Source organism: Phyllostomus hastatus, unplaced genomic scaffold (assembly GCF_019186645.2).
Source record: "Phyllostomus hastatus isolate PE091 unplaced genomic scaffold, TTU_PhHast_1.1 phas_scaffold_193, whole genome shotgun sequence".
Taxonomy (NCBI): Eukaryota; Metazoa; Chordata; class Mammalia; order Chiroptera; family Phyllostomidae; genus Phyllostomus; species Phyllostomus hastatus.
In genome coordinates, this window is record NW_025334015.1 from 5465274 (window position 1) to 5475690 (window position 10417).

Sequence of the window (10417 nt, forward strand, 5' to 3'; positions counted from 1 at the left end):
ATACTTAAGAGCTAAGGACAATGAATAAATAACTGAGCAACTCCAACAGGCAGGTAGTACAGCTTCATGGGAAGAGGTTTTTCTAGAACGTTAAACATCTTGTCAAAGACTACACTGTGAGTGCTTTGTCAGAGATGACACTTTTGAGGAGGAAAACATCTATACCTGCCTATGTGAAACAGAGTGACTATTTGATTCACAACATCATTACTTTACGAATTTTGTTTAATGAGTCAGTTCTCCTAATGACATGAACTCTATTTAATTTTTCCCATTTTTCAAAAACTGCACAGAGTAAGGTAGGATTGAATTGCAAAGCAGAGCTGTACATCAACTAGCCAGTAAAATAAGGTCTAAAATACATCTGTTTTGCAGGGTGATTCAGACTTCCAGCTAGAAGCAGGCCAGAAGCTAAAAGTGAAGACCTAGGTAAAACTCCCATGAAAGACGACAACATTGTAGGGATTGTGTAGAGAGTTTAGAAAAGAAAGGACCAGCTCTGGGAGCCAGAACACCATAGCAGCATCAGCAGCCTGCACAGGGTGAATCAGACTTACAACGTTTACACACTTAACTCTCTTTTGCTATTTCTTAGTACTGACATTTGAAAGGACCGCCTGCCTCAGCTGTGCTAAGAGAAATGAAGCAGTGTGTGCCTAGACTTGGAGGCACAGCAACGCCAGGAGGCACAACAGTAGCTGTAAAAGTGAAGGGAGAAGAGAAAATGCAGGCTCTGGTACCTTGCAGGGGTGTCTAGCCTTTTGGTGTGTCAGGGCCACACTGGGATAAAAAGAGTTGTCCTGGGTGACACATTAAATACATTGCAACATGCAATCACAAAAAAAGTCTCATAATGTGTTAAGTAAATTTATGATTTTTGTGTTGGGCTGCATTCACAGCCACGCTGGGGCTGCAGGCAGCCCATAGGCTGCAGGTTGGACATGCCTGTAAGGTTTCATCCTGCAGGGGTAACCTGGTCATTCTGGGGTGATGCTAAGGAGCACTAAAGAAAGACCACGGATCCACACTCAACAAAACTTCATTTCGGTGCTTCATGCCAACACCGCAGAGCCCTTCCAGCAGAGAACAAGTTTGGGTGGCAGAGCCTGTTTCTCCGGTGCAGATTTGGGCATCTCCCATGGAGGCAGGAGAAAGCAGTCTGTCTACATCAGGGCTCTCATCTGAAGGGGAGACTCAGAAACGAGTAGTTGTGAGGAAGAATGATTAGGCTACCTTGAGAAGTCTAGAGCAGACAGGCACCTTAGGTGTTATCCTCAGGAACATCGTTAGGGGGAAGCAATTCATGATTCCCCAGCTAGGAGTCTGGCCACTCATTTGCACAACCTTGCAGAAAGGCCGTGTAGACCATGGCTCACGGACCATTCACACAAGGGTGCTTGCTGATGTCTACTGTGGAGCAGCGCCAGGATTTCAGAGACGACCCCAGCCCATCCACAGGAAGGACGACATAAATGGTAACGCTGCACACATCTTACTGTGTAAAGAGAAGTGTTACAGAATTTCAGTCCCAGAAAGAGCTTGATAAATGTTCACAGTTACTATTATTGTTATTGTTATTAATAGTATTTGACAGTAAAACAAGTAGTTCAAGGAAAAAATAGATTTTAATGGCATCCCAAGTAAATAACAGGGAACAGGTCTATGCAAATCATGTATAAGTAAATACAACATAGATATATTTTTAAAGACAACAGATATTTTTAGCTAAAGGGATACTAATGACAGGAAAGCATTACATGGAGGAAAAAAGTGGAAAAGACAAGTTAAAAAGCAAAATCTACACAAGATATCATGGTTACTAATTAAAAATACCTAAATTTCCAGAAAACATACACTGTAAAACAAAAGAGAAACCTCGTGAAGTCATGGGTGGGGGTCGAGGAGCCAGCGCACACCACCGATGTGCACATACACACTAAAGTGGCAAAGCTATGCAGAAAAGGGTCCCAGTGAGAGAAGGAAAGTCTCCACTGTGCAGCAGCAGAAGCTCAAGAGGTGAAAACGCACAGAGAACAAGTTCAAATAGTATACTAATCTTTAAAGGCATCCAATGTACAGAATCAATGGTTCTGTTTAAGAACTTGGTGTTCAAGGAATGCTTGGGAAATTGCAGCAAGTTATAGTGAAAGTGCACTGGTCAAGGAAATAGTCATTTGAACTCTGGTTCTCAAATTGTTAATTGTGCATTTTCCAGTAAGTCTGGTACATCTGTCAACTTAGCTATTGCATTGTCAACTGAGGGGCTCCACTAGACATTGAATACATTTCCTCATTTGCAAAATGACACTACCTGCAAAATGAGGAAATTATATGTGTGTAATATATATTGAAATATAAAATCACAATTTTCTTAAAATTATTTTTCACATTAAAATGTGCAATGAAACAATGAGAAATATTTGTTGATCACTTCCATTAGTTTGACATTTTAACAAGTAGGACAATATATTGAAAGGACCATTTCCTTTTATTTTACTATTTAAAAGATAATTTATTTTAAAAATGTGAACAAGTACCTCATTGGCTGAAGCTACACTGCTGGCTGCTAGAAATACGCCTACTTAACCTTCTGGTTGACAGAACTACTTCCTATCCGCTTTGCTCTGCCTGAGGGTGACCTTGTGTACCAAGTTCTAACACTAGATGAGGGCAGCTCCTTGTGAAGTGCTGGGTATTGAGGAGAAAACCGAATTCCACACCTCAGTGTACTTTCTAGAGCTGAGTATCAGTCTAAGGGTATTCACAGACTATTCCACTGTAAAAAAAAAAAGAGGTGTCATTTATTTAAAATAAAAAAAAACGAATTTCCAAATGAAAAAGGGGTTAGGTGCTTGACGGAGGCACGAAGTGGCTGGGGATTTCCTGGTCAGCGGAGGTCCTTCTGACCCCTCCCTGGTATTCCCATCCAGGTCACCTGCCTGGTCCCGAAAGACCTTCAGGTCTGTAAATGCTGGTAGTTCCCCACTTGCAATATATTTTTTTCTTTAGGAATTTCAACAGTAAAAGTGTTTTATAGCTATAGGTGTAAATTTATAAAATCTAAATACATGAGTAAATTTGTATTACTTGGAGCTTTTTCTCATCTATTGTCACCAGCACCAACCACTCTTTACATTCTTACTGTCTTTTTGACTTATTGTTATGATTAAAAAAAACAAAACTAAGTCACAAGTTTCTGCACCTCTCTAAGCAATCACTCATTGTCTAAAAGTGGGAATCATAACAATGTGTCTGAGTTGTGAGGATAAATGTAAAGTGCTTAGTTATTGTACTCATTTCATAAGTAAACCTATGAAACGACGTCAAGAGGTTGATAACATCAACTAAGTTTAAGGAAGGTCTGAACAATAAAGGAACACATAGTATTAACAAAAAGGATTAAGCTGTATTAGCTGCAGGGTCTCCAGGCGGTAAAAAGGCAGTTTCAGACAAGAATCTCCAAGTTCCTCTAGAGAAGCGATTTTCAACCTTGTTCATTCCACAGCACACACAAACTAATTACTAATATTCTGTGGCACACCAAAAATACATACTTTTGCCAATCTGACCAAGAAATAGGTATGGTTTTGAAAAAATAGGTATAGTTTTGATTAATTCACACCAGACAGCTATTGTCAGTGCCCCTGACTAAAGAGCGAGGCAGTGCTTGTTTGAAAATGCTGGTGGCGCCGGGGTGGGAAATCAGAGCTGTGGAGGGGTGGGGTGGACCGGAGAAAGGACAGGGCTCCGCACCCAGTGAAAGGCCTGGGTCACGCGTTTCAGGAGCCTGCTTCACATCCAGGTCCTTTGCTGGCGGGGCAGTGGTGTAGCTGACGAGGACCAGGGGTGCAACAGGTGGACTGAGGTCAGAAAGAGTGAAAGGCTTCAAGGCCCCCCAGGTAGATAGGATAGCGGCCAGGGGGAGAAGCCAGACCGGGGGTGACCTGCTGGAAGTATGGAAGAGGGCGTAAAAGGGAATGGGGGTAGAAGAGGGAGCGGGCCCGGGTGTGAAGGCGGTGCCGACCTCCTCGGAGTGACAGAGCGCTCCAAGGGCGCGGAGACCACGGCCCCAGCCCGGGTCCCGAACACCTGTTCCCCCGGGTGAGCCTTACGGTCGATGCAGGAGACCAAGCGTCGGCGGCCGCTGTCGGCGGGGACCCGGAGACCATTGCGAGGGCAGTAGAGCCACGCCCCGAGGCGCCGGCAGCCGCTCCGCCACATTCCAGCAGTTCCAGGAGCAGCAGAGGACCGAAAGCGCGTAAGCAAGCGCGGCTGTCTAAGCCCCAGCTTGGCGGCCCCGCCCTCAACCCCGCATCCCGACCCGCACCGCGCGCCCTGGGGGGGTCTGTAGTGCACTCTGGGAGTTGTAGTTCGCCGCCCCGTCCTTCCACCCCCACCCCCCTAAGTTCAGGCGGGTCTGCGCCTGGAGTAAGGACTATAACACCCAGAGACCCGCGGGGCTGGGGTGGGGGGGGAGACGAGAGAGCAAATTGAAAGCGCATCCGGGAGATTGGCTGGGGTCCTGTCTGCGGAGCGGTGGGTCAGGCTTCTGAGAAAGCGGTGAACGAGTGAACCCAGCGTCGAGGGCAAATCCGTGGAGTTTAGGGGCAGGTTACGCGAGATGGAAATGGGGTCGTAGATAATGGGAGGAAAGATTTGCAGGGTTGAAACCCAGTTGTCTGTGTGCTTCGCAAAGGAGCCTCGGAGCTGAAACACTCTAAATTCCCTTTCATTGTCTCCATCTTGCTCTGCGCAGGTTTCTGGGGGCAGATACAGAGTTGCCTCTTGTATCACTGTAGATTCCAGAGTCTTCTGCTCTTCAACCCGGTACAGGTAGACCATGCCGAGACCGAGGAAGAGGCTGGCTGGGGTTTCTGGGCAAGGTGAGCTTGCACCTAGGTTGCAAAAAGGCAGCCTCACAGAAGACTTTTCTCTAGGGTGTTTAATACTGTTCCCTTTCAACTTCCTGCCTGTGGGGAGAATCCTTTGTGTATTATTTTTTGCGTTATCCCTAGTTGCTCTTCATTTTCTCTTTACTCCATACCAAGCGTATGCCCAGAGCCCTTTCTGTTCGTTTGTTCATTCAGGCAATAGTTGTTTGGTAAGCACAACAAATATTTGTGATGTAGGTTGGCACGTACAGTTCCTACTTTAAGGAAGAATGCAAACAGACATAAGTGAAAGGATCTAAGACTCTGGATTGCTAGGTGTGTAGCAGCAGGCAGGAATTACGGAGAAGTCTGTGAGGAGTTTGAGTCCAGCCTTAAAAAATGAGAGGCTTTACACATGCAAAGAAAACAAGGTGTCATTTTTATATTCACAAAGATAAATAGCACTGAGTGGAGGAATAGCAGTAACAAGGCAATTCAAGGTAGAGAAAATACCTTTTTGGGGAACGGCAAGGGTTCCAGATCGACTACAACAGTGTTATTTAACAACACATGGTGTTCAGTGTACCTATTAACTCTAAAGGGGCCGCTAGGAAGGTTCGGAGATGTAGACATCCAGAAATGATATTTAATGATGACCACTTTAACTTCATTCAGAGGCTGTGTAGAATAGTCATTAGGTGTGGATTCAGATAGACCAGAGTGACAGGTTCCTGATTCTACCGTATACCAGTTATGTCACCTGGGATACATTTTCCAGATGAATAAAACATCTCATAAATTAGATGGATTAACAGAATTAGTTAGGGTAACAGAGGGGTTTGCCACGTAGTAAGAATTTAATAACTTAGCTGCTGAGTTCCTACTGTGTTCCAGACACATTTTCTCTAATTCACTTAGGATAAAATCCAGTCTTTATCATGTCTGTGTAAAGTACTGAATGAGTTGCTTCATCCAGGTTCTCTTGGCGCCATCAGCAGAAAGGAGGCAGGCCATAAAAGCAGTGATCTAGAAGGAAAGTATGAAATGATGATGACAGTAATAGCTAATTTTTATTATTTATTATAAAGTCAGGCATTGTCTTAAGCCCCTTGTTTCTATTATATTAATTAATCTTCAAAACAAGGCCATGGAGTAGGGGTTTACTTTCTTCATTGGGAAGAACAGCCTCAGCAAAGACACAGGAGTGGGTGAGGGAAGGAAAAACATTGACTACTTAATGTATGCCCAGGTACTCAGCTAGGACCTTTCATTTAAAACTGCAACCATGTAAGGTACTCTTATCCCATTGAATAGATAGTCCAGAGATATCCTGTAAGGTAGGCATTATTGTCCCATTTTTATAGAAATAAGTTCAGCAGGTAAGCTGCCACTGTTGGTAACTGACAGATCCAGGATTTGAATCCAGTCCGACTCCAAACATATGCTTCTTCCACCGTGGAACATTACCTCTCAGCAAGTGTGACAGCTCCCTTCTTTTTGCTTCTCCTATTGCAGACAAGAAGGGACCAGCAGGAAAGCGTACCAAGACTAAGAATGCAAGTGAGGCATCAGCTGAAGTGGAGAACTCCAGCCCTCAGAGGACTTCAGCCCTTAAAAAATGTGGGAAGAATTTAAGCAGCTACTGGCTGATGAAGTCAGAGCCAGAAAGCCGACTAGAGAAAGGTGTGGATGTGAAGGTGAGATCATGTTCCTGTCTCTAATGCCTTCAAGTTTTTTAAAAAATAAAAAATTAATATGGACACCACAGGGTTCCATTACCAGCTTCATATCTTTGAAGGATAGGGAAAAGGTAATGAGGAATAAAACCAGCAGGATTTGTTACCATCAACTATCTCTTTTGTAAATTTTCTAGCTAGGGGAGAGGTGACAAACTTTCTCTGTAAAGGGCCAGATGCTAAATATTTTAGGCTCCTTGCTCTTAGAGTTGCCATTGCAGCTCAGCTGTTGCAAGAAAGTTGTCCGAGCCAAAGATGAACAAATGGTGGCCAGGTTCCTATAAAACAGGATCCACAACATCAGGCTTAGGGCTAGACTTGTGGAAGTGGTACTGTGCCAGCCCCTCATCTAGACATTTCAATCTTAGATTGCCTTTTTCTTGCCTCCTGGCACATTCCCAGGGAATTCACGCAAACCAATTTTAATAATAGCCCAGAGAAAATATAATTAGAAATGTTAATAGAATAGATAATATTTAATAAATGAAACAAAAATAACCAACAGACTGCTTTATGCTCTGGATTATCCATTCAACTAATCCTCTTAATTAGCACAGTTAAGGTTAACACAAAGCTTACTACACTCACCCAATACAAGTGCTTCTGTAGTTTATTTTTGTATTATTGTTTATTAATTATTGTATTATTTCCCATATGAACAACCGTGAACCTGCTTTTGCCCACCTGGTAACAGGAAGGACAAGGAGCTGGATTGAGTTCTGTATTCAGGTAGCCCTTGAAATGAGCTAATACCTTAATACTTAGTTTTCAAGGCACAAAAATACGAAAAAATGGTGTGCTTTTCTCTCATGAAAAGTGTATTAACATGACCATTCATATGTATTACCTGAGACATATGTCATTGCCTCTTCCATGTCCTTCTATAGGAAACTCTACTTACGTTGTTTCATAATGTTTTTCACAAAAAATTACCCCCAATGGACAGTAAACTTTATGGGGACAACAGTCATGTCTAATTATTGCAGGTGTAGCATTTTATGCAGTGTCATGCATTGTAACTACTCAGTAAAGTTTGCTGGGTGGAAAAACAAAAAGAAAAAACAAGTGCCTCTGTAGAGCTGTTTCCAAGTAAACTACATCCTCCCACTGTAGCCAGTAGTATTCCCGGTGTACAGGAAGCAGTGGTCGGTTTCCATATATCCTTACCAATTGACCCAGGGTTATTTAAGGAATGGCTTTATTTCCTGTCACCTAGTTCAGCATTGAGGATCTCAAAGCAGAGCCCAAGCAGACAGCATGCTGGGATGGTGTTCGCAACTATCAGGTAAGGTGAGGGCCAGAGTGGGGTCGGTCCCTGCCTCCTCCTCATGAGTTACACAGGGGCAAACTCTCTGGGGCAAGGCTGATTTTTCCCAGAACCCAAGCTAAAAATGTACTAAAAAACACCATAGTTATTCTGAGGGCATGCAATTTGCAAATGGTATGTGTTTTAGCCAGTGTCCTGATGCAAGTCTGGGTATCTTGGCAAAAAGCAAGAACTGAATTGGAGGAAACTGCTAAAGAAACACTCATTTAATAAAAGCAGAGTTGCTTTCTGCTAACAGCTGGTGTTTTCCAGTTGGTAGAGACGATAGTTCTTATTTCCTCTCTCCTGGGACAGGCCCGGAACTTCCTTAGAGCCATGAAGCTGGAGGAAGAAGCCTTCTTCTACCATAGCAACTGCAAAGAGCCAGGCATCGCAGGAGTTGTGAAGGTTAGTTGTACAGGCTTTGGTCTGTACCCCTCTCCACATGTAGGTACATAGTGATATAGCTTAAGTAGGTAAGGAAAAAAGTATCCTCCTCCCTGTCCCTGCGCTCAGTATTATGGGAAAACTGCCCGGGCCCCTTCCTGTGTGACGAGGATTACAGGAACAGGCCTCCATTTCAGGTCCCACAGGCAGGCTTCCCTCCATTTCTACACCTTGGTCTTTCACCGCAGACAATCCTGATGGTAGCTCTTCCGAGCCAGAAGATGTATCAGGATAAAATTATTATCCACAGGTGAAAAAGCAGTGGCACCAAAAACATACTTTTAAGGTTTTTGTCAGAATGAGGTTGATGTCGTGTTTGCCCTAGACTGCGCATTATTGCAGATACTTGAGCCCCCACTGGCTCTACAGCAAGGCAGGTGGGGTAAGAAAATGCAGGGCTGGAACTGAAGGTTGGACTGGGACTAAAGATTGGCCATGGAGCTGACCCTACAGGCGAGTGATTGGAGATGTGGTTGTGGTTCTGGTTGCAGATTGTGAAGGAGGCTTACCCAGACCACACCCAGTTTGAGAAAAGCAGTCCCTATTACGATCCATCCAGCAAAAAAGACAACCCCAAGTGGTCCATGGTAAGGACTACTGTTTTTCCTATTTCACGAGGGGAAGGCTGGACAAAGGGAGGAAGGAGGTCTGGGGTCTGATTGGGTCGAGGTACAGAGCTCAGCCGACTCGGAAGTGGTTCCCTTGACTTTGGAGAGAGCAGAGCACTGGCAGCACTGCCCACAGGAACCTTCCGCAGCAACTGGAACACAGAGTGGACAGAGTCCAGCTGGGCCTTTCTGCCCCACATGCTGTTGTCATGTTGTCAGGTGGATGTGCAGTTTGTCCGGATGATGAAGCGTTTCCTTCCCCTGGCTGAACTCAAAACCCTTCACCAAGCTCACAAAGCCACTGGCGGGCCTTTAAAAAACATGGCACTCTTTACCCTCCAGAGACTCTCAGTTCAGCCCCTGACCCAAGGTAAGCGCAGGCCCCCTGCTTCCTCACCTGCAAGCCAGGGTGACACTGGCAGTTCACACTCACTAACAGGTTACACTTGGCACAGGACTTAACCTGAGTCCGTCTCCTCACCTGCAGCATCTCTGCAGAAGGAAACACATCCCGCGTTGCCCATTACCATGTACCCAGTACCCAACAGTGCTTGGCATGTAGTCACCCTCCATGACAGGTTTCTGAATGAAGACCACCTGCCTCTAACCGGAGCGATGCCCAGCACAACTTCCCTGTTCAAGAGGAGACACAGACCTAATTCTTCCTTTTTTTTTATTTACTCTTTTTGGTAGAGGAGTTTGATTTTATTTTGAGCCTGGAGGAAAAGGAACCAAGTTGACTGAGATACTGCTGGGATGGGCAAGGCATTACTCCGAAGAAATGAAGCTCTTGTAAGACAGCAGATGTGAGACTTGCTTGTTATGTTCATTCGAGGTTTGTACTTTTCTCAATAAAACCCTGATCTCAAGTTGGAGAGCTGTTCTTTTACAACAGCACTGGGTGTAGTATAACCCTCCACTGTGGGTCTTCTATGTCCAGGCTGCTCTTTCGCCCCTTGGCGGTGTGCAGGGCCACCTCCATCAGCTTCCTTCACTGTGGCAAACATCAGCATGTGGGATGCAGTCTGTTAAGACCCACTGAAGCGAACCTTTGTCTTTTCATGCCGGCCTTCCTCACCTGCCCCTGGGGTCACGTGGGCCCCACAGAGATTTAAACCAGTAATTTTATCAGGATAAAATTATTAAGCACAGGTGAAAAAGCAGTGGCACCAAGGACATGCTTTTAAGATTTTTGTCAAAATGAGGTTGATTTGCAGTCTGTCCTAGACTGTGCATTATTGCAGATATGAGCCCCCACTGGCTCTACAGCAAGGCAGGTGCAGTAAGAATGTGCAGGGCTGGAACTGAAGGTTGGACTTGGATTAAAGATTGGCCATGGAGCTGACTCTACAGGCGAATGGTTTTATTTGTCTGGTAACTTGTGCAGCAGTTCAGGGCAGGTTGCTAGACCAGAATTTGCTTCTCAGCCACGTGCTTGCTAAAACACAT

General features: G+C 44.8%; 2 protein-coding genes across 16 annotated transcripts in view; one reads left to right on the forward strand and one right to left on the reverse strand.

The window, feature by feature from the left end:
- The window catches only part of ACAD8 (acyl-CoA dehydrogenase family member 8), a 42100-nt gene extending 37807 nt beyond the window's left edge, over positions 1–4293 (reverse strand). For all 8 annotated transcript variants that reach the window (XR_006788083.1, XR_006788082.1, XR_006788081.1 and 5 more), the window contains exon 1: positions 4113–4293. Coding sequence is in view for 5 of the 8 variants with exons in the window: in XM_045860204.1 (XP_045716160.1) it covers positions 4113–4221 (109 nt within the window). In the remaining 3 variants the exon portion in view is untranslated. The remainder of the gene's footprint in view (positions 1–4112) is intronic.
- A 107-nt stretch (positions 4294–4400) lies between these two features.
- Positions 4401–9837, forward strand: THYN1 (thymocyte nuclear protein 1). Of its 8 annotated transcripts, none has more exons than XM_045860182.1 (8): positions 4401–4536; positions 4757–4883; positions 6387–6568; positions 7824–7892; positions 8229–8321; positions 8852–8947; positions 9188–9338; positions 9662–9837. In XM_045860182.1, the coding sequence occupies exons 2-8, from the start codon at positions 4841–4843 to the stop codon at positions 9706–9708; spliced, it is 681 nt and encodes a 226-aa protein (XP_045716138.1). In that variant the 5' UTR covers positions 4401–4536; positions 4757–4840; the 3' UTR covers positions 9709–9837. The 8 variants fall into 8 exon arrangements, with proteins under 8 accessions (XP_045716138.1, XP_045716141.1, XP_045716143.1 ...); XM_045860185.1 differs by having other exon boundaries at positions 4466–4536; positions 4834–4883; XM_045860180.1 differs by having other exon boundaries at positions 4468–4607.
- Positions 9838–10417: the final 580 nt, after the last annotated feature.